This window comes from Onychostruthus taczanowskii, unplaced genomic scaffold, assembly GCF_017590055.1.
Source record: "Onychostruthus taczanowskii isolate IOZ18803 unplaced genomic scaffold, ASM1759005v1 scaffold37, whole genome shotgun sequence".
NCBI lineage: Eukaryota > Metazoa > Chordata > Aves > Passeriformes > Passeridae > Onychostruthus > Onychostruthus taczanowskii.
This window is the reverse complement of record NW_024501126.1, coordinates 1,161,129-1,186,556: the sequence shown is the minus strand read 5'-3', so window position 1 is coordinate 1,186,556 and position 25,428 is coordinate 1,161,129. Positions and strand designations below refer to the sequence as shown.

The 25,428-nt window shown below is 37.1% G+C and overlaps 1 protein-coding gene across 1 annotated transcript in view; it reads left to right on the top strand.

Annotated features, from left to right (window-relative positions):
* Positions 1-25,428, top strand: part of SPAG16 (sperm associated antigen 16) — a 357,755-nt gene that overhangs the window by 22,146 nt on the left and 310,181 nt on the right. The window contains exons 9-10 of the mRNA XM_041411816.1: positions 291-293; positions 3,076-3,224. Coding sequence (XP_041267750.1) covers positions 291-293; positions 3,076-3,224 — 152 coding nt within the window. The remainder of the gene's footprint in view (positions 1-290; positions 294-3,075; positions 3,225-25,428) is intronic.

Below are 25,428 nucleotides of genomic sequence, written 5' to 3'. Positions count from 1 at the left end.
CTCTGGCTGTTCAGTCTTGTTTATTCTCCAGAAATCTTGAGAGCAGTTTGTAATACCAAGAAGTGACAAGCAAGGGAGCCATTTGATAAATAATTATATAAAAAAATCCCTTGTCAGTCTCCAACACAAATTAAGCTCATCAGCCACCCACATGCTTCTACAAGTCTTAATTTTCTTCATACCTTGGAAATCATAAATTAATCACTATTTCAATTCATTTTGTTTCAGTGCCTTGTCCTCTAATACTACATAATTTTTATTGCCCTCTGTAGGTGATACTCATGTTTCAGTGGGTAATGTTGTCTCTTTAAAATATTCTCTGCTGCCTCTTGAAAGGTAATCATATTCTTATCTGTGAGAGAGTATAATCCTGAGAAACGTGGATTTCTCATGGATATGGAGAAATGTTTGCTTAATTTTTCTCAAAATTCAGATTGCTGTTGGAGTTGGAAATCTGGGCTATGAGGAGACTTCCAGCTGTACTTTTCAGTCTTCTGGGCTCACTTCTGTGCACTGGGTTGCTTGAGTTAGAGGACAGTGCACAGCCAGAGAGGCAGATGATCCTTGGCCAAGCTGAGCTGCCCCTCCTGGCAGGTGTCTGCTTTCACTGCAGTGCAGAGCCTGAAGGAAGGGGGAGGGCTGTGCCCAGCAGCAGGGGATTGCCCTTCACTGCTCCTCAGGCTGCGTTTGTCCCACAGCCTGACTTGACTGTGGAACACCTGGAATGCTGGCTTGGCTGGAGGGCACTGCAATTGGCTTTTAATTTTGGTTTTGCTGAACTGTGAGGTTCTGCACATCTGCTCCAAGAAAGCAAGAGAGGAACTTTTCACAAGGGCATGTAGTGACAGGACAAGGGGGAATAGCTTAATGCTGAGAGATAACAGGTTTAAATTAGATATTAGGAAGAAATTTTTCCCTGTGAGGGTGGTGAGGCACAGGGTGCCCAGAGAAGCTGTGGCTGCCCCATCCCTGGAAGTGTCCGAGGCCAAGCTGGACAGGACTTGGAGCAACCTGGGATGGTGGGAGGCATCCCTGCCCATGGCAGAGGGATGGAAGTGGATGAGCTATAAGGCACCTTGCAACTCAAACCATACAGTGCTTGTGGGTTTGGTTTTAGTTTGGGGCTGCTTTTTTTCTCTCTGAGTCATATAGTGCAGAATAAAGAACAAAGGGGAACTTCTTAGTATTCACAGTGAGTTTGCATTGTAAATTTGTATCTGGCAGCTAGGTAGAAAAAATTAACAGTACTTAATTTTAGGGCAAGTATTCTTGACTTTATTACTCAGGCATTTGATGTGGGAGCTTTCATCCTGCTGCATTTCAAGCAATTGAAGATAGCATCCACAATACAGGGCATGTAATTTATTTACTAGCAGTTTTTGCTGTCTCACTGTCAGGCTGCTGTTCAGCTTTGTACAGAAATCCTTCAAGAGAAGAACATCTAATAATTTTTAAGACACCTAAAGAAACCGAATTCTTGCCTTGCTTGTTTCAAATTGATATGAAGGACATGTAGTAGTTGGAGAGGAACTAGTTAGCAATTATTTTTAGGACTTTTGTCATCCCATGGGCTGGTTCTCTCTCTCTGATGCCCACTCAGAAATCATATCTGAAAAAAAATTGTGCTTTGAGTTCAGATTACTTTTTAAAATGTAATGGATTTTTTTCTTTTTAAGGAGACTTGCATTAAAAACTTGCTGTGTTTTAAATCTGGTCCTTCCTGATATGGTAGCAAGATCATATAGAGAGGAATCTAATTATCAAAGTGAGAGAGCTGAGGTATTTTATTTAGGATATTGGTGTATGCTTACTGTGCTTGCACTCTTCCTTACAGATCAAAACAGTGTTAAGTGATGCTCTGAAAAAAGACCCCTTTTGCCTGCAGGAGTTTAGCAGTGCTGCCTGTGGCTTGCTTATAAACCTAAGTGAACACTGCTATGGCAGCTGCTTCTAAACATGTTATAAAACTGCTCATTGCTCAGTACTCTTCTTGTATTTTCTAAAAACAACAGCTGCTTATTTATTACCCAATTATATTCAGAAGTTGAACTCAATGAGTTTCTTTACTCATGGTTGAATTAACTCATTGCTAAGACTGTTAACTGTGCTTTCCCTTTCCTTGATCTGATGCAATTGCAGTTAGAAGGTCATGCAAAAAGAAATTTAAAATTAGCCTGGTTGTGCCCATTCCATGTGTAATGCAATCAGAATAGAAAATCTGTGAACCTAAGCTGTTGACATCTAAGTGCAACAGTTCTTTGGAACTCATTCTTTCTTTTTTTCATAGTTACTGACTTCTAAAGCTCCAGAACTGTCAGAACACTTTTGCTTTATAGGTATGTCTATCTCAAAAGGACCAACAAACCAAATATTCTGTGAGCAGCATGCTAGTGGATAGCAGTTACTAAGTGAGTAGAAGGTTTTAGACTTCCAAACCAATTTTGTGGTTTAGTTTTCCTCAGAGAAAGTTATTATTCAGGATATCTGTGACAGTAGTTTCAACTTTTAAAACACTGAGAATACAGAAATACTAAAGTTTTTTTTTTTTTAATCCATGCATAGTTCTTTCCACCAGTTCCAGCTGTACTCAGGTTGGGGAGGTTTTGTGTTGCTTGATCTGCTTTGTTTGCCTCAAGAGTTACCTATTCATCAAGAATTCCTTGGGCTGGCAGAAAGTGCAGAGAAACAAAAGGAATTATGAACTGTAAACCAGAAGATTGCATTGGTGGTGGATACTGGATAGGATGCAGTGAGCTGATGTTGCCTGTGGCTCTGAGGGATGTGAAAGAATGCATCCATTTCTCTGTGACTCTCTGTGTACTGCAAGATTATTGCATTTTTGGGGCCAAGTCTAGGCTACCCTTTAGATAAGGTGAAATTATTTGTTGAGCAGAGATACATGTAGCCCTGGAATACTTTATATGGATGGCACAGTAACCTGAATATCTCCTTACTTAAAGTGGTGTTTCTTTGAGAATTTCACATTTCTTGCTAATATAAAGTAAGGAGATTGCTTTTTATTTACTCTTCTGGAAGCTTTCTGATGATATTTTTATTGGTTTTATTTTATAATAGGCCATGATTGTACAAGGAAGGAAGGGTTTGAGGGTCCCACCCAGAAAGCTCTTCGGGAAGCCAGGCAGCAAAAATTCCTTGTTGTTGCAAGCTCTCCCTGTGATTCAGATGAAGAGGCAGAGAAGAAGATGGACAAGAAAGATCTAAAGGTACTGTGTTCTTTCCAGCTGTAAGTATCAGTCCTCTTTATACAGGTGAAAGACACGTGTCCAATGTGATTAAAAGAAATCCTGCTTAGCTGAAGTAAATAGGACAGGTAGGTAACAAGTTGAGTTTTTTTTAATATAAGTTTCTATCACAATTAAATTTTCAAGGAATTACAGGAACTCTGGTTAATTGAAGCTAGCAGTCTACTTTTTGTGGATCCAATGTAATCACCTGGCAGAGGAGGAGCTGTAATTGTTACTGGCTGTAATTGCTTCTTGCGCTGTTCTGTTTCTTTTGTAACTTGAGAAATCCTGGTGTGTTCCTAATGCTTGCAAACTTTTCCAGCATTTCAGACTGTTTTCAGCTGGGACTAAAAGGGAAAACATCTGCAAGACTAAGGACAAAAACCTGATAATTTCCTAATAGTCAGAGCTTCTAAGCCTGAGTATACCAGGTGTGAGTTACTGCTTCAGTTAGGAAGTTATGCAAAATCAAAATTAATTCCTGATTGATTTTTATTATTATTATGGAAAAGAATGTTTACTTCATTCTAATTGTTTATTGAGGTTGCATTTTGGGACTACATAACAACGCTTTTTATTTATCCAAATTAGGGTAAACATTGTTGTCCTAGGGTGATGTTATGAAGGCACAGAACATAATATCCAGCATAAACAGAACACATGATTGAGGATAAAAGCATCATAACATCACCCTAGGACAATTGTAATATCTAAAATTTCAGAAGCTCTCAAAACTGTTACACTGCTCTATTTTTGTTTGAGAACTACAGTTAGAGTTTAAACTGTGAGGAAAAGCTTTAGTTGATGATGATATAGTCAGAAGCAACTTCAATCTTTCAATCTTTCCCTGTCTCCACACGAATATGTCCATGGTAATTAATTTTTGTGTGTTTCTGGCTGGCTTTGCGAGGGCATTTAGTCTGTTTCACTTTGGCAGTGCACCTCTCCACAGGCAAATGTACCATTTTAGTTCTGTTTTAATTCTTTTTTCTGCTCCTGAGCCCTCAAATGAAAAAATCTGTATCAGTATCTCTTCTGTTGCTTACTGAAACATTTTTCACCATGTATAACAAAAATTTCTCCATAGTGTCCCCACAGCTATTAGTATCTGAGACATTTGCCAGTCAGTCCATCTCCACTTTCCCTGGTTTTCATGCAATGGTGAAAAACTTCCATGCTAGACTCTTAGAGGTACCTCCTCTCTTCATTCTGGCTTGTGAACAGATACAGTTTTGTAATCCAAGAAGAAATCATTTTTGTTTTTCTGTTTCTACTGAAGTCATCAGGATTTTTTTGGAAAACTTGAGCACAGTTATGCTTCACCCCCAAAATATGAACTCTGCACAGGTAGCGTGCCTGTCTGGCTCTTGTTCTTTGAAATTCATGAGCACAGTTAGTTGACTGGTTCTGGCAAGCATCTGTGTTTTTACAGATCTTATGTTTCCCAAAGGAGTCCCACCAGAGGCCCTGATGTCTTTATTTAATCAATGGATTTGAAAACTGTGTTAGTTCCAGAAATTAGGCATCAGAAAATATGGGCATGTTTGAATTTTCCATGGCTAAGCAATAGTCTAAAACTTTAGGTGTGAGATTGACATTTCTTCCAAATTAAACAATAGTTCTCTTTGACTTCACATTTCCTGGATCTATTATTTCTAAGTATTTCCTTTCCCCTAATAAAGGATTCCAGCTTGGATAGTGCATGTGAATTGCTACTTAGGATGTAAGAAATAAATGACAGAGGGAATGATGAATGTCTAGAGTGCAAAGAGGTGAGTTAAAATTGTGTTTAAAACAGAAGAGACAGAACTCTGTCCTGTAGTGCACATTTATTGCACTACAGTGCTAATTCAATGTATTGAATTAAAATACTGTGTCCTTATTCAAGTGTTTGGGTGTCTTGAGTATTTGTTCCCATGATAAGGATGAGGCATAAAGAAGAGCCTTCCCTTCCTTAGGTGAATTTCTGTGATACTTGAAATCAAGCTTGTGGGGTGTCTCATCTCCTCTGACCTATATCAAAAAATCCTTTAGAGTTCTGCTGTGTGTTAGATTTTTTCTTGAAATGATTCAATGGGAATGAACATGAACATCTACTGAAAAGTGCTCCGTAAGTGCTCATTTAAATGTTTTATTGGGAAGGGTGAAATTGATTTATACTTATTGGGATTATGATTCATTTAAATTCTCTTTATACCACAAGGGAACTAGGAGTTAGAGCATGAATTTGGTCAGTTCCATGGAGTTTGGTGAGGAATCTATAGAAGAAATGAATGCAATTGAAATTCTTTTTTGAAATTGCAAAAATGCAATTGAAATTGTATTTGTGTATGCATTTACAACCAAATAGAGAAAAAGGGAACAGAAGATGTGGAAAATCTAGGTAAAATTCACTGTCTAGTATTGTCAGTTGTGCTTCAGTAAATGTAAGTGAGCTTTCAAAGCTTACAAAAGTTTAGAGTGAACATGTTATCCAATTTATAAGTTCAGGCACTTGGATTATATCCCATTCAGTAAAAAGCCACTATATTGTCATGAGATTGTATCCTTGAGACAAAATTATAAATGTTTGCATTAACTGTACTGTTACATAGCAGTGAACTGTGGTGATGGAAATGATTTAACATCTCTTCTGTGTCTGGTAGCTAAATAGTGATCTAACAAATGCCCGTGCTTTTAAGGAGATGCAAATATGAGTCATAGCTGAGCTGGAACATTTACTTCAAGGACAGGCATATATTGTGTTACTGCAATATCCTGTAAAAGCTGACATGTCATTTAAAACACAGAGTCCCTTTGATGTGAAGTTTATCACTGAAACAGTAACTGAAAAACCAACAGGATTTTTTTTCCTAAGAGAATGCATTCTCCTGATTTTACAGTCTTTGTTATGAGACTGAATTAAATTGTAGTAACAGACAATTAGTCTAAAGTATTTACGTATCTGGCCCTTTAGAAGCCAGTATCAATAGTGTAAGTAGTCGTAGATTAAGAATGTGCATAGAGTACTACTTTAAACATTTAAATTAATTAAAATGCACTCACAGGTCATTAAAATTGTAGAGAACCTTTGATAATGTGAATTTCATTATGCTCTTGAAAACTTTCCTATTTTTATTCTCTCAGGTTCCTTTCAGAGTACATTCTATGTTTGATTGCTTTTAAAAGTAATCTTAGCAGGACAATTGCAGCTTTTTTATGTTCACTAAATTATATTTCTACATGTATTCCAACCCAATTTAATTTTCTCACGTTTTACTTGCTGTAAAACTTTATCTAAAGGCGTGTTGGACATTTCTGGAGTTGAGGAATTAACTGTTTCTGTAGAACAGATTTTGCAATTATGGTCTTTGTGTATTTTAAAAATAGAGAAGTAAAATCCAGTGGTCATACAGATATGGCTTTTGTAATTAATTAGACTTTGGGTTAAAATATGACATGGGTGCATGTGTTACACTGAAGTTTCTCCTCAGTTCTATTTAAAAAAGATTACAAAATTTACAAGAACTGCTGTTCCTCTGCTCTCAAGTAGAAGGAGAGATGAAACCAAGTGATTACTTAATCAGATTATTGAGTTTGAATATAAATTAGCACAGGTGTATTGGGGACAGAATTGGAAAGATGGTCCCGAAGTAGTTAGGGAGGGTTGTAAATGAAACAGTCACTTTGTGTTTGTAATAATGTGGCTAAGAAAGCACTGATTTGGTATTCAGAAGAGAGTAGGTGACTGACAGATAATAGTGGGAATGCTTATTTCTGCAGCCCTTCCCTGGGATAATAAAACTGCAGACATGGAGCTAAGAAAATTGATACAAGTTACCCAAATATAAGACTGCAGCCTAGAGAAAGGAAAAGGAAACACAACGTCTGTGTTTCAAATGAGGTAAAAAGTAAAAGCTAAGAAATCATAGACTAGACACTATTACTTAGATTCCTAAGGAAGCTGGCAGTGTATAACTGAAATTTTACTCTATATCTGCAAAAAAGCAGGGAAAGAATTAACTGGGAAAATGGGTTTGCAAGGAAAAATGAAGTGACTCAAAATAAGCCTTGTTCATTTAAAAATGTTTAAATCCAGTCTATATTGCATCCATGGAAGGAGAAGAGGTACCATGGATAATGTACAAGAGCACTTAGGTTTTAAAAAGGCTTTGGATACTGTCTCACAGATTAATTCCTGTGAACAACTATGGAAATTTGGCCTGACAATTTTTTTTTTGTAATTAATGGAAAAATAGATTAGGAGCATGCAGATATACTGAAGAGGCTTTTTTGCAGGGATATGTTGTCCTTAATGATCTGGAAAATAGAACAGAAAATAAGCTGACAGAATTTGCAGACCAAGTGGCCTGGGTTTGGTGGGGCTGGAACAGTGAGTGCAGCTGAGGACAGGAGTGGAATTCCAAAGCTGCTGGAGAACTGATCCAAAGAAATAAAGACAGTGCAAGAAGAGGTACAAAGTTCTGCCTTTAAAAAATGACCCAATGTACAAATAGAGATCAAGAAGATTGGAAAGAGTTGATCATTGGCTTTTAATTAGAGTAGGCTCTAGGGTATGTTGTGTAAAACAGGCTTAACATGAGTTGAAAACCCCATAATATTGTGGAATAGCTGAACACTGTGCTGCAGTGTAAACCAGGAATATTGCCTGGAGCATGTGGAATATTCCTCGTGCTAATTTCACATGGCATGTGGCTTTGGCTGCAGTTTTGTGTGCACTCCGATCACAGCTCTTTAGGAGAAAAGTGCAGCATCTACACCAGAGCAGTAAGAATGATTAGAAGTCTATGAAACTGTCAAAGAAAGGGTGAAAAGTGAAATTGGGTAGTCTGCAGAAATGAAACCTAAGGGGAAACAGGATGCATCTTTAAAATAGAAAAGAATTCCATTTAAAAAATCAGAAAAAAAACCCCAAAAACAAATCCAAAATTACAAAACAACTTGTTTAAAAAATCAGAGAAAAACCCCCAAAAACAAATCCAAAATTACAAAACAACTTGTTAGAACAAGTAGTAATAAAGTAGAAATTCAGTAAGAGTCATTCAGAGTACAGTGTGTGTTAAGCAGCAAAGAAAATGTGTATCCCTAGAATATGATGCCTCTTTCCTTCTTACAGAATTAATGTGTGACTCAAATGTATAGAGCATGATCTAAGATTAACTGGGTACAGTCTAAAATGTGTCCTTTAGTTGGTTTTGATGGAATTTAATTTAAAAGAATTGTGTTGTGTTAAGCAATTCTGTATTTTTTTTTAATATTTTTTGTTATGGACTTGAAAATGGTGAAAAGAAAGCTGCTTTTTAGGTGGAATTCATGCTTTTTAAAAAAGTTGTCTCTTGTATTCTGTAATGCAATAGATAATGTGATGTTTGCTTTAGTTTTAGGATTTGCTCAAATGTCTTTAAAGATCTTGGGCCTACATGGAGGAAATGAGAAAATGCTTCAGGATGTTAGCTGCAAATAAAGCTATAGGGGAAATACTCATTTAGTTGCAAGACCAAATTATAAAGACAACTTATTATAAAATTTTCCATCCACCTTAGCAGTTTTGTTAAATTGAGGCATCCAATGCCTTGCATTTTCAGTAGTAAAATTGATTCTTTAAGCCATTGGTACTTGATAAAAAATACCTCACAGAGCATCTAAAGTGTTTTCTTTGTGCTGAAGAACAAGGCTTATTTTGAGTCACTTCATGCTGCCGAGAATAATAAAGTAACAGGCCCCCAAGATGGACAACCAATACAGAAAGTTGTTGGGAAGTAAGATGCATTTGATCCTAATTGTAATTGTACATAGGCTTTGCATGTTCATATATTTTTTTCTGTATTTAGTGTCAATAAGGACAGATTTTAGAACTGAGACTGTGAATCTGTCTTGCTATAGTTCCTTGCAAAAACTGGTGATAAATAATAAAATTACTGGGTTTTGTATGCAGCTATCCTGAAAGAGGTGTGTACTGAGACTGTATTTAATTGAAGAAAAAAACCTTTTGAGTTCTTTTTGTGGAGAAGATGAAACAGATATGAAAAAATGCCATAAAGACTTTAAAATGTTTGGTTTTCTTTGCTTTTACAAATAGCTGCTGTTGTCTTCCTCAGGACAGACGGAGAGAGTAAGGAGTTGTGATGTGCCAAAGAGTTTCCCTTATCCCTCAGAGTTCCTGCAGCACTTTCCCTCATTCAGGTTGGGCTGTAGGATGGGATTTGACTCTGCCTGAGTTCAGAGAGAACTTTGCAGAGGCACCAGAGGCTCCCTGCAGAACCCCTGCAGCAGGATGTGGGATGCTGCTTGCGCAGCTGCTGGTCACCTCAGCTCCCTTGGCCTTTGAGACCATAATTGAGCAATTTCATTAACTCAGAACCAACACTTTGTTTTCCCTTTAATTAAAGTGTCAAGACCTTAACATTTCTCTTGGAAACCAGGTGGGAGTTGTGGGGGGAAGAGGAGGAGAATGGTTTAGTTGTGCTTGTTTGTTCACTGACAGGTGTTCAGTGCTTGCAGCCCCCGAAGGGAATTCTGCCAGCACGACGTCTCTAACTGTGCAATTCCAGTGCTCTTTGCAATGTTCAACTTCTGCTAAGATCTCTGTTTCTTTCAAGGAAGCAGAGGCACTAACTAGCAGAATGTGTACAATACACTACACAAGACATAAATAGTGTTGAGTACCTCAGTTACAATGTTGGTGCAAACTTCATTTCACTTGAAAGAGGTTGATGGTTTTTCTTGTGTGACACCAAAAAAAAAAATCTAAATTCTGCAAAGGTCTATTTCCAATTATAATTCCTCTAATTTTTTTTCCAAGGTCTCTTTTATAATGAAAAGTTTATGATGCAGCAGTTGGGAAGAGCTGTGTAATAATTTGGAAACACTTCATACTAAGTCTTAATTTTCAAATCAATGATTTTTTTGGTGTTTTTGGGTATTGGTAAAGCATTCAAATGTTAGTTATAATTGATACACAATGGCAAGTCAAAATGTTCAGAATGAACTGGGTAAATAATCACCACTGTTTTTAAAGGAATATTCTTCCAGAAGTATTTGCAATCTGCAGTTCAGCAGTTAACTTTAGCTTGGTGTTCAGGGAAGTGGCTAAAAAGGCAATATATGAACTACTCCTTGATATACTTACACAAAAAAGTAGATTAAATGAAGCCAAACTTAATACTAATTAGGTGTTTTGTTTTGTTTTCCCATTTTAATCTAGTTCAGCTAAAGTTATTGATGGATAAAACTAGATTCATTCCAAATTAGTGAAATGTGATTGAAATAGAAAGTAAGTGCTCAGACCTCCAAAATCTGGAGGGAAAGGCTCAAGTGCTGCTGTGGTATTTATATTTTAAATTAACTATTCTGCAATAAGTTATGGATTTTGGTGTTTCAATCTTTTTTTCCAATATTTAAACAAAGCTTTTGCATATGTCAACATCACTTTAAGGAAAATGAAATTCAGCATTAGCATTTAGTTTTCATGGTAACAAATCTCTAACATACCCTAAGAGCTCTGGCAGTGCTCACAGTGTTCAGGGTTGTTTGTCTTATGTATTCAAACAGCACTTCTGGGAGTGGAAAGTAAAATCTTAATTGTTTGTGTTTGAATGCAATGAAATGAAACAAAATACTAAGTCTTTGCTCCAAACAGTTTATGAATTAATAATCAGAGCATGTCCTCCAGAAATTGTGACACTGTTTCATTGGAGTGTCACATATTATAGAATAACGTTAATGGGTCACAGTCCTCTTTGTAATTGGATTTCCAGTTTGAATCCAGGCTCTACAGGTTTGATCATGATTAAAACTAGTTGTTGTATAATCATGGATTAGTTGATCTTACCTGCTCTTACATGTGGTAAGCCAAGGTCGACTTCTGTCAGCAGGGAGGCTGAGGTTGGGCAGATTTGTGCTGGAACCCAGCCTGGAATGATGTCTGTACAGGTGGGCTTTTACACCAGAGGAGCAGAAATAATTCATGTGCTGTTCAGACAATGAAGGCAACTCAAATTTATTTCCACTACATGGAACCACTTTGTAAAGCACTACTGCTAAACAATTTTGTGAACACATTAGCAATCTTCTCACATTCAAATTTGTTTTTTCAGAAGTGCAGTTGAATGTCTCTGTGTGGATTTTGGCCATGATCTCTGAGCTTGGGGGCTAAAAAGCAGAATGAGTCAAGTGGTTTCACAGCTCATTCAGAAGAATGCTTTTTTTCCCTCTTTCCTTTCTGAAGTCCTCTCTCCTCCCTAGAAGCTCCCTACCTCTACTCTCTTTGTAAATTCTCTAAATCCTTTCAGTTAAGGTGCTGAATGACAAAGTTTGAACAGACAAGTTTGAAAGCCTAGTTACAGAATTCTGCTACTCAGAACAAAGGTCACACCATGTAGATGTGACAGCAGAACACCAGATACTCGGTGCACAGTTTCAGTTTGCATTTCTTTTGTGTGTTTTACACCATAGTTCTGTATTTATTGTTTCCAGGTTTTTATCTTGTGTATATATCGTTCAGATCATGTGCTGTATACTGTAAATTAACCAAAGCAGATCAGCCAATCTGACATTTATAATTTACTAGAAAGCAGAAGCTGTTTCTATTGTTGCAGGAGTCCTTCACTCACTGTACAAAGCAAACCTCCCCAATGTTTCAAAGAAATTGTTTTGGAGAAGTACAGCAAAAACTGAGATTTGCTGTGATGTAAATCTCTCAAGAGTTCATTCTCACAAAAAAAAAAAAAAAGATAAAATCTAGAAAAAAATCACTATGCAAAATCAGAGTTCATAGTATTTTAAAAATCTGTAGTCATTAAAAATATTTAGTTTACCAGTGGTACTTGTTAATGTGAAAATGTCTACACTATATTTCCATACTTCTGGTGTGTAATAATTATAATTTTTTAAAAATTCCTCTTCGATTGCTAAACTCCTGTAGATAATTTAGGAACAAAATAGTTGTTGTGACATGTGACATGTAGTTGTGACATGTCTCAGTCTGGAAAGGATGTTAGCAATAGTAGAGGAATTCACAGGCCTCCTTCAGACTTGGTGTGGAAATTGTTCTGTGCTACAAGATGTACATGCTCTGGCTTGAACCCAGCAGACAAATAATCAGAGAGTCATGGTAATGTAATACTTAAGAATACTCCAATTGTATGTTTTGACATAGATCACAGGGCTGATTAATGTGAAAATACTGTCCTTGTTTTTTCAATATTGCAAATCAGAAAAATAGTAATGAAGATGGAAATGAAATAGGAGATATCTTTACTTTTAAAAAGTATCCTTTGAGGGAGGAATTCTCATTTTGGGAATATTTTAACTGATTTTCTTTTATGTACAGTCAGCTGTTGAGCAATTGGTTTTATCCAAACAACAGTAATTGGAAAGAGATGTTCTCTTGAGTTCCAGGCTAGAGGGCTTTGGCAGCTGTTCATTCTGCTGCTCCTGTTACCTTGCTCTGATCCTGCCCCTCCAAACTCATGGTTCATGACCAGTTCCTGCCCACCACCGAAGCTGTGAAGAACAGTGTGTGCAGGCTTGCTTTGATCTCAAAAATCCACCCTGGCTAAAATAATTGGGGAAATAACAATGAAGAGATGCTGACAGGGCTTTGTTGGAATAATTGTTTATTTATAGAGTTTTGTTCTGTTTTAATGGAAGACATCCTATTATGTACTAGTTAAGTGTTTTATTACACAGTTTATAAAAAGAGTGAGAGGGGGAAGGCTGACAATATTTGGGGCACATTTAAGGATAATTGGAGAGGTCTTGTGCTGCATTTGATAACTCCTGTATTGTTTTTAAAAACACAGCCACACAAGCTAATGCACTCACATATTTTGTTAGGCTTGGTGCTAAGTGAACTGATTTTTGGTCTGTGAGTCATAGCAAGGAGCTCTTTACAGTCTGTAGTTTATTTCCATTTTTGTCAGGATACACACCGAGTAAGCTTCTAGCCACCATCTGGTAACGTGTGTGAGTGGAGAGCCTCAGTGGCAGTAGAAGAGGCTGGCTGTGCCAAGGCTGTGCCTGGGAGCTTAGTCAGAACATGCCAACACCTGTGCAGGGGACTATTCTTGTCAGCTGTGTCAGCTACTCTGCAAGGCTCCAGACTGGCTCACATTTTATACCTTTTGAAGTGGTCCTTTTCCGTTTCTTTGCATTAAAATGGTTGGGGTTTGAAATAATTTATGAACATCAGGGAAGCTTTTAAATTAGAATTGCAGGTGTCAGTGTTGTTCCTGACATTACAAATCCTGAGTTTATTACTTCTAAAGATCTTTTTATTAGTTTAATTAATTAATTGTGAATTTCCTGTCAGAATTAAGTTGGTGTAGCAAAGCTAATGAGAGGAAATACGGAAAGGGTAACCTTTTTGCCCCTCCTTACAGCCAAATGTATTTGAGCATCACTTTAGTATGTCATTGGATTGTTCCAGCCATGGTACAGCTGAGATTTGACTTTATTAGTCCTGTCTTTTTTGGTGAGTCTGTATCAACACTAATTTGGCTATTATTTTTATCTACACAAGTATGTGCCTCTGAGAGGTTGATGTACTTTGTAGTCTGCATTGTCTTCTAATAGCTGCTCACCCAATCAGTGAATGCCATTTACCAAGGGATTTTAACATTTCAGGTACTTTTTTTCCTCAAAATAGTGTCCATAAATTTAGCAGTTATTAGTATTTAAAGCTCTGCAAAGGTGTCCAGATTCCCTTCCATGGAAGTTAGTAGGAATAGGTCATGGAATCATTGAGTGGATTGAGCTGGGATGTACATTAGATGTCTAAATGCTTTTGAGAATTTAGGGCTTATGTGCTAAGACTGGTGGATAATACTGTCTAATAAATTTTCTAAGTGTAAATAGCCAGCTTCTGTCTAGAGTCAGCTATCATTACATAGTGTTGCACTGTAAATTAATTTTCTCTGGTAATTAGTATCATAATAATCAGTTAAACAGATGTAATGTTGCCAAAGACAAGGTTCCAATTTCCTGCCACTGTTTTCTCCCTTCTTTCTCCATTCTTTGCAGAAAATAATCCATTTTCCTGGTGGTACTTTTTTTCTCCTGGAATGATGAGGTGGACAGAATGGCTGTGGGTTCAAATCCATGCTTTTCAGTGCCAGGGAAGCTGGATGTGCATTGGCATATGTGAGGCACAGGATCTGCTGGGCTTAGATCAGCATGTTCCAGGAAATCTTTTCCCGTTTATTCCAGAGTAGATGACAATTTCTGGGGGGAATTTCAAGTTTGCAATGATTCTTACAGAATCCTGACAGCCTTTCTACACCTGAGACATAATGCTGCTGGAATTGTAGAGGAGTTCAAAAAGTTCAGTAAATGTAGGCTTATTGAACAATGGTCAGAATTTGTCTGCCTTTACAGAGGACTTTTATAGTGTACAGTTCTTCTACAGTTATCCTCTGAACATTGTGTTGAAGGGTTTTCTCCAGTCCTGCTCAGGTAATGCAGCGTTTGGGGGGTTTGGGTTTGAGAAAGCTGTAATTCTACTGCTGTGATAAAGACTTACTGCTCTGTGAATTACTGCATTTTACCTTTCTGCTGAAGTGGGCATGCCAGCTAAAAGTACATGTGTATATATATATATAGGGTGTCAGTACAGAAATAGTTGGTTATATATCTACACCTTCATGCAGTGTTCTTTCTATAGAAATTTGAAGTGCGGCTCTCAGCTGTTACTTTGAAGTTTGCTCTTTGTGGTTGTTTCTTCCCCCCAGCCCTCTGAGGAAATATCCAGGTAAATCTGTGCTGTTTCATCCCCATGTGCTTTGTGCATTGTTCTGACTGAAATGTTTTAATCCTCTAATTAAGAAGGAAAAGCCCTGAAATTTTCAAGTGATTTTGATTTTTCTGTAATTATAGCAATGCATCTTCTGCTTTGTTCTTTGCATTTTCTTTAGATTCTGAGTTAGAAAAGGAGATGTTTGGAGAGCCTTTACCCATCAGTTTGATAGAAGCCTCCAAAAGTGTGTCTAAACCCTACTGAGGTTACAGGCACATGCAAATAGTGTGTTTGTATTAGCAGTAATATCTTGGGTGAAAAAATCCAATGTAGCTTAATTTAAGCGTAGAAATATGGAGTTAGGACCCCAGTTCTCAAACATGATTAATTAACCTCTATTAATTATGCTCTTGCAACATTATATATATATATTTTAATTATTTCTGACTCAAAAGAGGCATCAGACCACTTGAATTTTCCTATAGGGTCCCCTCAGTGGAGTGACATGGCTGACTTTCAGTTCAAGACTTGGCACCAGGGAAAGAACAAGAAGTTTTTAGTCTTGATAGTCTTTTTGGATAGTTCGTTAGCAATTGAATGTAGAATAGATATTTTTATAAGAGGTTTCTTAATGTTAAAATGTTTTTTAAATGCTTGTGTTCCAAATAAGTAAAATAGTTTTAAGAAACTACTAGCCACAGTATAATCCTGAGAGAATGATCAGAGATGCCATAATCCCTTTTTTTATTACCAGTATATATTAAGTGTTAGTTTTTTCCCGCTCTAGAATAAGGATTTGTGCCTTTAATTGTAGGAATGATAGAAATGGAGAGGAATAATGTCTGATGTGTTTGTGAGCATTACTTTATGCAGTTGAACTGCAGTGCTGAATGGGCCTTTTATTTTCTTCTATAGCACAACAACAACAACAAAAAAAACCAAAAAACAAACAAACAAAAGAGGATCTTTAATATCTAAGAAATTGCCAGTGTGATTCCAGTCAAATTCTCCATCTGGTCTGGAGGCAGAGAATTACTGAATTTTTCATCAGTTAGGAGCTGGAAGCTGGAGACTTCATTAGGATTTCCTTCAGGGCAAGTACAAAGGCAGTCCAGTGGTGCAGTTTATGGCTTAAACATTACAGGCCTTGTACCTGATGTGCAGTAATAGCTGTGATCACATAGGAAAGTTGTTTAAAAACAACTTTAAATGCTTTTAGTAACTGCAGTTCCTTCGAGTAGAAAATGTGATGGTGTTTTTCCAGATTTACTCTTGGCAGATATTGCCTTCAATACCTGCAGAGGGGAGGCAGAAGCACAAGAATGAGCTGTTGATGTGACAACTGAGGGTAGAAATGAAAGATGGAAGAAGGAACTGACAGGTGAGGCAGAGCACTTTGAACTGCATGCTAGTGGGAGTGGGACTTAAAATGGGAAAGATGGCAGTGCAGGTTCTCTCTTTGTACATAACTGGAATAATCATGTTCCACAGGATTTTCCATGTAGCATGGAAGTACCCAGGAATGCAAAGAAGCTGGACAGGAAATAAGAGTGAAGGTTCAGTAAGAACATGGCAGATGGCTGTGAACTGCAAGTTAATAAAAAATGAGGCAATGATACAGATTCTACATCATAAATAAGGGGAGAGAAGATTATAATTTAGAGTTTTAGAGGACAGAAAGTAGAGAGGACAAAAAGCAAGTTAATTTGTGTGGAAAGGGGTAGTGGAATTTGTGTGTTGTGAAATCAACAAAGAATGATAGGATTTCTGATACAGGGAGAACACTGGCAAGGGAAATGTAATTTGCCTACTCCTTTCTACTTGGGTTTGCTCTAAAGAGGAATGTGTTAAGGTGGATTCTTATCCTAAGACTTTTACTAAAGTCACAGAGAAGGGTGCCAAGAAGATGAGGTAGGAACTGGACATTTACTAAAAAAAAGTTATTTCATACAATACAAGTCAGAGTAAAATTCAGATTTAGAATTAATTACATTTCTGTGTGTTATTGCAGTGGGTAAGGGAGAGGCCTCCCTGCTCAGGCACATTCAAAGGGCACTTGGGCATAATTGTATGGGCAGGGGATCAGAGATCAAGGGGGAATTTGAACCCCTGTACATTCTCAGGAATTGGGAAAGTTAGAAGAAAAAGCCTTTGCTAGAGGAGTGGATGGAGAAACAAAAGTAATAATTTAATACATAAGGATAGTTAAAATAAATTGAAAGGGCATATTCCTAAAAAGCTGGGAGATATGCCCTATTTGCACCATTTACTTCTTTGATTTTTCTTCAAACTGATTTTGCATGGTGCTAGGCCCTGTGTGCTCTACTGCAGAATTCCTTGGAGTCTTTGCTTCTAAGGCTGCTTTGTCCCACTAGCATCTCACTCCTCTTACCTCCAGATAGTCTTTGGTTTGTTTTTATCCAGAGTTATCTCTAGTAATGGCCCATGAATTAGAATGGGGGATCCAGCCTGTGATCAAATTGTCAATTTTTTTGGGTATTGTTGGGCTGCATCCCTTTCTGTTGTAGATTTCTGGCGGTGTCTCTTCAAGCATCAAGCTGCAAACTGTGGTCAGTGAATTCTGTAGGGTTTTACCCACTTGTGTCTCAATCCTGGCTGTACCATCACTCACTGAGTCTACATAGAAATATTGATAAATAGCAGTCGTAAAAATTAGTAAAGCACATTCTTCACACTCATACTGTGCTGTAGCTACTGGTGGGTGAAATTTGATATCTCCAATAAAAGCTTTGCAGCTGTTATGGCAGTGCCCAAGTGCCTAAATTTAGAACGAAATTGCAAGTTGTCTTGAATGTCACCATGGATGAACAGTTGGGAAGAATTGGTTTCAGATATTCCCTCTGACTTGGCCAGAGAGGATGGAACAGAGAACTTCTGTATATAAACAGGTTTGGAGAGATACCAAAAAAAGACAAAATAGCCCCTAGTTCCATCTCAAACTTGTGTGGGTTTGAGGGGCTAATGGTAATAAAAAGCAATAAAAACTGTTGCTTACATTCTTTCTAAGGATATATGATTCTGAATACAGAAAAAGAACAGATCCATTGGGTAAACAATTGCTGTTTGTCAGAGTAAAATTCATTTTAGGTCCCCATGCCATCTGTCCTAACCCACATGAACAAATTGCCTTTATATTGAGAGTACATGGGCTAGGTTTCAAGAATTGAATAAAATCTTGTAGTTTCTGCTGTCCCACTTGAAAGCTCAGTGTTTCAATTTTGTAGCTTGGGAGTCAGGTGGTGATAAACTTATTCTGGTTTTAATCTCCTTCTGTTGTAAGATGTTGTCACAGGAAGATTGTGCCAGCAATCTGTGGTTACTTTCAAAACTGTATTTAAAATGTGAAAAACTGCCTCAAGAAGCAGAGAAACAAAATAAAAGAACTGAAAACTATAAATAATCAGCACTACTATCAGTGCAAATTATCCCATGATTGTAGAAGATACAGTTGTGGAATTGTACAAAATCAACGTAAATAATGTTGCTGGTATGTTCAAGTCTGACATGAAGCCTCAAATGGAGAATAATAAAATGTATTCAGAGATTTTTTTTTTCTTATAAACTATTTAGCATTTCTGTATGTGACTTGGGGAGAAAAAGAATCTCAAAAATCTGATTTGTGTTTGAGTTGCTGATAAATTTATCAAATGACACACTGGTGAGGTCTTTTTCCATGAGGAGACCAGGAAAGTGAGGAGGGGAAGTCTGGATTACTTGGTAAATGAACGAGAAATATTTTTTTTTTCTCTATGCTTTTGAAGTTCACAGAATCACAGAATAGTTTGGCTTTGAAGGGACCTTTAAAGGCCATTTCGTCCAACCCCCCTACAAGTGAGCAGAGTAATCTTCAACTAGAAGAGGCTTAATTAGGGCATTGTTCATCATTGACTGTGACAAAGGGGACAAAATGTACTCTTAATAGCAGTGTTTACTTATGAGACAGAAGGAGAATAGAATTTAGTAGATGAAAATTGAATCTAAGGACATTCTGGGTTAGAAATAGAGTTGCTTTTTAATAGAGAATGTAGTTAGGCATTTCACGAATGTACTAGCAGTTACAGTCAATCCTTCAGCCTTGAACAAATGGACAATTTCTAAATAATAGAGTTTTTTAAAGCTGTGTCTAGCTCAAGTAGAAATTTAGTTCAGGGAAGTGCAGAGGCCTGAGTTTTATGTGGTCCAAAATAATTTACAGACTGCAGACATTTTGGGTCTGGTTTCATGTTCTGCTTTGCTGAATCTGGAGCAGACTGACTTCATCACACCTTCAGGCACTTTTAGCAGTTTCAGTTTCACTACTGGCATGTTTTGAAGTCAGGCTGGCAGAACCTCTCTCATATTCTGCTGTATCCCCTTCCTGCAGTGTTGCAAATATTTCTGGTGGTTAACAGTGATAGATAACCAGCTTAATCACTGCTTGATAAAGTACTTATTGCTCACAAGTACAGTAATCAATTAATTAGCTCTTTATTATAAAGAATCCATTTTTCTGCAGTATTGACAAGCTGATAGCTTTGTACCTGCATGTCAGAGTAGTCTTACAGGTTTGTTTTCATTATTTCTCATTATGTGGAGCTTGGGATAATGGTTACTGGCTGTCCTGAAACAGAGTCAGGATGATGAAGTGCCAAGGGGGGGAACATGGACGGCATCTGTAAGGCATAATTGCAAATAAATCAATAACTAATGGCCCCTGAATGTGTTTACCAGTTCATTGTAGTGATGTATGGGCCTCTGCAAACCCTGGGTGCCTTATAACAGTTATTGAGATGATTACAGTGGATACTTTGGCCCTGGCAGAAATTAGTGTATCCAGGCTACTGAGAATATAAACACAGTTTCTGAGCTTCCTGACAGTGCCTGAGAAGCAGAATAGTCATTTAAGGAAAAATAAAATTAGTTTGTTAATATTTGGAAAAGGAATAAAAGAATGGAAATATTTAGAACTTATTAGCACCTCTAGCATTTGTGTTTGGATATTACTAGTGGTAGGAGAGCCTTTGGGAGCAGGTATTTTTTCTCTTGTTAAAAATGCAGGTGAGGTCATGTTAAAAGAAATCATTAAAGAAAAAAGGGTTTTTCCACAGGTTTCACAGTACATGTTTTAGGAATAAAATCAAAATTAATTCAGATGAGCTGTCCTCTGGAACATCTGTGGATGAGTGGATAATCTTGTATTGTTTGTACTGAGGTTTTCTTGGAGAAAATCAAGAAAGCATCTTAGATTTTTTTAGTTGATTCTACAGTAGGATACTTGTGTGGTAGAGAAAATTCACATTAATCACTATGAAAATTAAATATATATATATAAATCCAATATTGCAGCATATTTTGGAATATGTCAGAAAACTGAAGTAACTTGATGTCTATCATTTACTCGGCATTGCCTCTTTAACATGATGAATTGTGTGCAGCCTGTGCTGCTGTAGCTTAAAATATCGCTGGTGTTTAATTGCACCATAATAAAAAATTAAGTCTACAAAATCAAATTATAATTGTAAGAGGTCTCTATATTTATTGCACTGTTGTTTATTTTAACATTGATCATAAATATAGTTGTTTTTCAAACATAGGCCTTTGAAAGGAGGGGATAGGGCACATCTTTGGGAATAGCACATGGTTATTTGTGACTTAGAAAACTGCCATGAAAATGGATTGCATGCCTCATATCATGATAATTTATTGCAGCATTTTCATAGATGTTCTTTTGCTTCTTGCAAAATGATCAAGCGGAGTTTTGTCGCAGTGTTTGCAGTTGTTTATGCTAGATTAAGTTGTATACATAGCTGTGTGTACATCTCTATTGTATGAACGTTGGGTTAATTAGCTGTGAGACATGTAATGGTGTTTTGAAAAACAAACAGGAGCACGTTCTGTTGTTACAATGTAGTGATGAGATGATGAGAATCAGGGTGATAAACTGGAAATTACTACCAGTAAAGTAGAACTGGATTTATTCTTTCACATGTGATAAACTTGTATGCATAACTTATCACTCAGAATTACTGTACATTCTTGTTCTGGGATAATTTACTGTGACTCTTCACTCACCTTGTTGACTCTGCAGAGACTGTTGGTCATGCAATTTGCTGTGACGGGGAAGAGTAATCAAAAGAAGGGGTTAAAATACATTTGATGATGCAGCTGGGATGGCAGAGGTGTTGGAAGAAGGCTGCATGGGGTATTTCTGTACAGCACAGATATCCTTTTGAACACAGAACAGGTCCTCAAAGAAAGTTGGAGGTGTTTTTTAAGGATTGCTCATTCTCTGAAGAAATTATCTGTTCATCTTTATATAGCTTAAGCCTTTGTCTTCCACTCAGTGTGGGTGCAGAGCATCTTAAACCTCCTCCTTGTTCTATGGTCACTCTTGAGCAAGGCTCAAGGAGCTGTTTTGTGTTTCTCTGGTCAGAGTCCCAGAATGGTTTGAGTTGGAAGGGACCTCAAAACTCATCTCATTCTGTGCCCTGCTATGGTCAGGAACACCTTCTGCTAGACCAGGTTGCTCCAAGTCCCATCCAGGCTAGCCTTGGACGCTTCCAGGCTTGTGCTGTGACTGCCAGCTCTCAGGGCAGCTGTGCAGCTCGCTGGGCAGCTGCCCCCAGTGCACAGATCATGTTCCAGTTTCCACACTGGGGTGTCGTGTTCATCCTTAACAGCGTCAGCCACAGCTGTGTTCCTTTCGGCTGAGAAACGTGATTTACTTGGGCATTGGAGAGGAAGTTTAGCAGAAGCTAAAACATTGCAGTAGTTTTATTTCTGTAGTGTTGGGCAGTATGCTTGGCATAGAGTAATTTTGCATTTTATACTGTTACCTTCTGAAATAGTGGTGATAAAGTCAAGCAAGCCCTAGTGCTGAAGACTGGAAAAAAGCTATTGCATTTCAGTGATGGATCTTTCTATAATTGTTATCTTCTTACTTTTTCAAACCTCTCTGATTATTAATCATATCTGGCTAATCAAATCTGGTTTTAATAGCTGCAGTAAAACAAATAAAACCAGTGAAGTGCAGGAGCTTGAAGTTTATCCTTTTGATAGTAGAAAATAATTGCAGTATATTTATCAATGAGTGCTAATGAGAGCTCTAGTCCAAAAGTGATCGAGTGTCTGTGGCATAGTTAGACATTGAGTAGTGGAGCTTTCTAGTTTTTTATTGCATAGGCAATGGCTTGACTTGATGTGGTAGAGCCTGAAAACTGACATTGTCAGGAGCAATTTCAAGTGCAAATTTACTGTTAGCACCAGTTCACAAACTGTCTGAAGAGCTACACTAGCCCTGAATTTGCAGACAGAACAGTTTTACCATTGCTTTTTTAATTAATCCGGCTTTTACTGCCTATTACATAGTATCTTCATGTTTATTTTATTAAAAAAGGAGCATTATAAACTGAATAAGGAGGAGTTATGTGGCCACAACCTTTGTAGCTGAGTTTTATGGTTTTTATTAGCAAGCCAAGCAAGATGGAGCAGGCAGTAAAAGTTTTACTACATTCTCCTGCTATTGCTTTCAAGTTTCTTTCCTTACATTTCAGATGTTTATAAAATAATTGTGGTCATGATTAGCATAGTAAAATAATGTGCAAATGTGTTGTGTTATGGTTACTATAGACACTGGAGCATTTTGAAATTGAGTTGTTTTGGTATTAATTGTACAGCAGTGCCTACCGTCTATTTCACTGCTGCATTATGCTCAGTGGGTGCACTGAATACCTTCATTTCTTTATACTCTGCTAAAAAAGGATGCCCTGTCCCTTCAATTACAGGAAATATGAAAGCAAAGTAAAATCATGCTCAACTACTGTATTAGATGTCAATTTTTCTGTCACTCTTGCAGCAAAGCTTTTTAATATTAGTTTAATATTTTCCTGCTTAGCATTTGGTTCCTTCCTGAATCTGCCTTCCTCTAGTGCTGCAAAACTGAGCTGCTCACAGAACACATTATCAGGGTTTTTGCTTCATGGGAAAGGGGGAAAAAAGAACAGATTTGAATCTTTCTTCATTTACTTTGAAACTGTAAACAATTTTAAATATAGCCAACAAAAAGTAAAATGGGGTTTAAAATCTCATACTCTAGTTTGCTGTTGAAATGTTTTTGCATATTTGATATATTTTATTTTTAATGATCTGTGAAGCAAGATTCATTCATTGTCAGCAATTGCAGCCAAGAGTATTTTCATTCGTATTTCTATATTTGTGTTTTAGGAATGTTTCGTTATTTACACATTTTGAAAATATGGATTCTTAGTAATCCTTAAGTTGTTTTGAAAGTTGGGACAAAAAATGAGTGTAAAACTCAAGCCCTGTTGTGAAAACTATATATGTAGTAAGTAGTTTCTGAGTACTCTACTGGTTTCCATGAGATTGCTTTGGTATTTAAAAATGAAAATATGGACATTTCAATATATTGAAACAGCTTTAAAATGAAAATAGACAAAATATGTTCTCCATAATGTAAGTGTATCAGATTTTTCAGGAAAAATAAGTGAACAATTCATTAAAAGTCTCTGTAACTTTGAATAAAAAGAGACTTCCAATGGTATGTCACTATAACTATCAGTGATTAGTTCAGGACTCCTTTCTAAGTACAGAAAAACAGAGACAATGCTGACTCTTGGGTGAGAATTGAGAATAGAATATTTCCTTTAAAATATTTAGTGATATAAGTTAGACTGTCTTTCTGAGTCCTGGACCCTAAGAAGTACTTAATTTTCATTGCTTCACATTTCTGAAAAAAAATCTAGTATTTGCTTTTTAAATTGGATGTATGGATACACCAGCACCTGTGACTGTGCTCCTTGTACAGGTCTGAGCTGCAGTCTTACAATGACCTTGACAGCTTTCAAATTGGAACTGCTGGTGATAATGGTCATTAATTTTTGCAAAAAGAAAAGGTTGCTCCTTCTCCTCCCTCACTGAAAGACAGTGATCACTGATTTGCTGTCTGATGGGCTTTGCCTCACTTAAGATGACTCTATTTTATTTCAGAATTAAAGTAGCAAAGCTTGAACTTGTTCCTTGGTACAGAGTGAAGGTGCTTCTTCAATTGACTTCAGTTTTTAACATCTGAGTGAGGAGAAACTCAACACTACCTGTAATAATGATATAGACAAGGCCAAGCTGTGATTTAGACAAACTGATTTGGATGTTTTCTATTAAACTCTACTACATTTTTCTCAGCTCTGAGATGATTTAGATCAGTTCCACTTATCTATTCATTGCCTTCTGTATGTTTTGACAAATGAGTCTCTTGTGTCTTTCTTGAGGAAAAAGAAAGCTGCAGACTTGCTCTGAAGAGCCCTACTATTGGAAGAGAAAAGGCAGTCTTACTGGAAAAGTTCAGGACAGAAAAGAGATATTTTTAATAGCTTTAAGGGTAAATTTTCTTAATTGCATGACAGTTTGCATCAAGACAAGGCTTTTTATTTTATAAGGGGAAATTAAGGAATGGTTTCAGACTCAGAAGATATGAGTTCAGTTTACAAGCTGTCCTGGAGAATTTCAGCTTGATCTGGGGTAAATCACTGAATCCTCTTATGGTTCAGGCTCTTAAACTAAAAGTGGGAAAAAAAGCAACAAAAAAAATCCCAAACAAACAAAAGAAAGCCAAGCTCTTCTCTTCTGGTTTGTTTTTTGTACATGAATCTGTGAGGTATGAAATGCCTTTTTGACCTCACACAATTCTGACTTCTGTAGCCTTCTCTCTTGTGATATTTTAGACAGCTGTGGAAATAGAAATACTGTGTGTAAATGGCTCAAGAGTCATGTCAGCTTTTCGGGAGTGGCTGATTATTGCACCTGTGATTTTTAGATAACAGAGGGAGTGTACTGTCAAAGGGACAGGTACCATTTACCCCTGTCAGTGACTGAGAACATGCATTCAGAAGGGGTTTTATTCATAGAGGTTCTTCCTAGGACACTCTTTTGACTGTTCTGTTCCTTGCTTTTTGTGATAGAGCAAATGTCACAGGCAGGAAGTGCAGTAACTCCTTTTTATATGGATATGAGAGAAAAGCTTGGTAGGTTTTTATTTTTGTCACAGTACAAATGTCTTGTAAATAGCAGATAAAGGAGTGAACAAAACCACAGTATATTGCTTTGGCTCCTTAGCACTCAGGATGTTCTCCTGAGTTTTGGCTTGCACATGGCCCTTGCCCATGCTGAAGGAACATCAGACTTTGCAGTCAATGCCTGTAAAAGTTTCACAAGCCTTGTTATGCAAGGTCTCAACTTGTGTAATGGATTCTCTTTTACCCGTAGGATTTAGCAATTGGAAATAATAAAATGAGGATCAAATAATGAAACTTGATTGCCAAAATTTATCAGGGGAGATCTTCATACAAGCATTATTGAACAGTTCTATTGTAGCAAGTTGTTAGGATAAAAAAAACCCATTTATTCCACAGTGAGAAATATTTGTGTCTGGAGAAA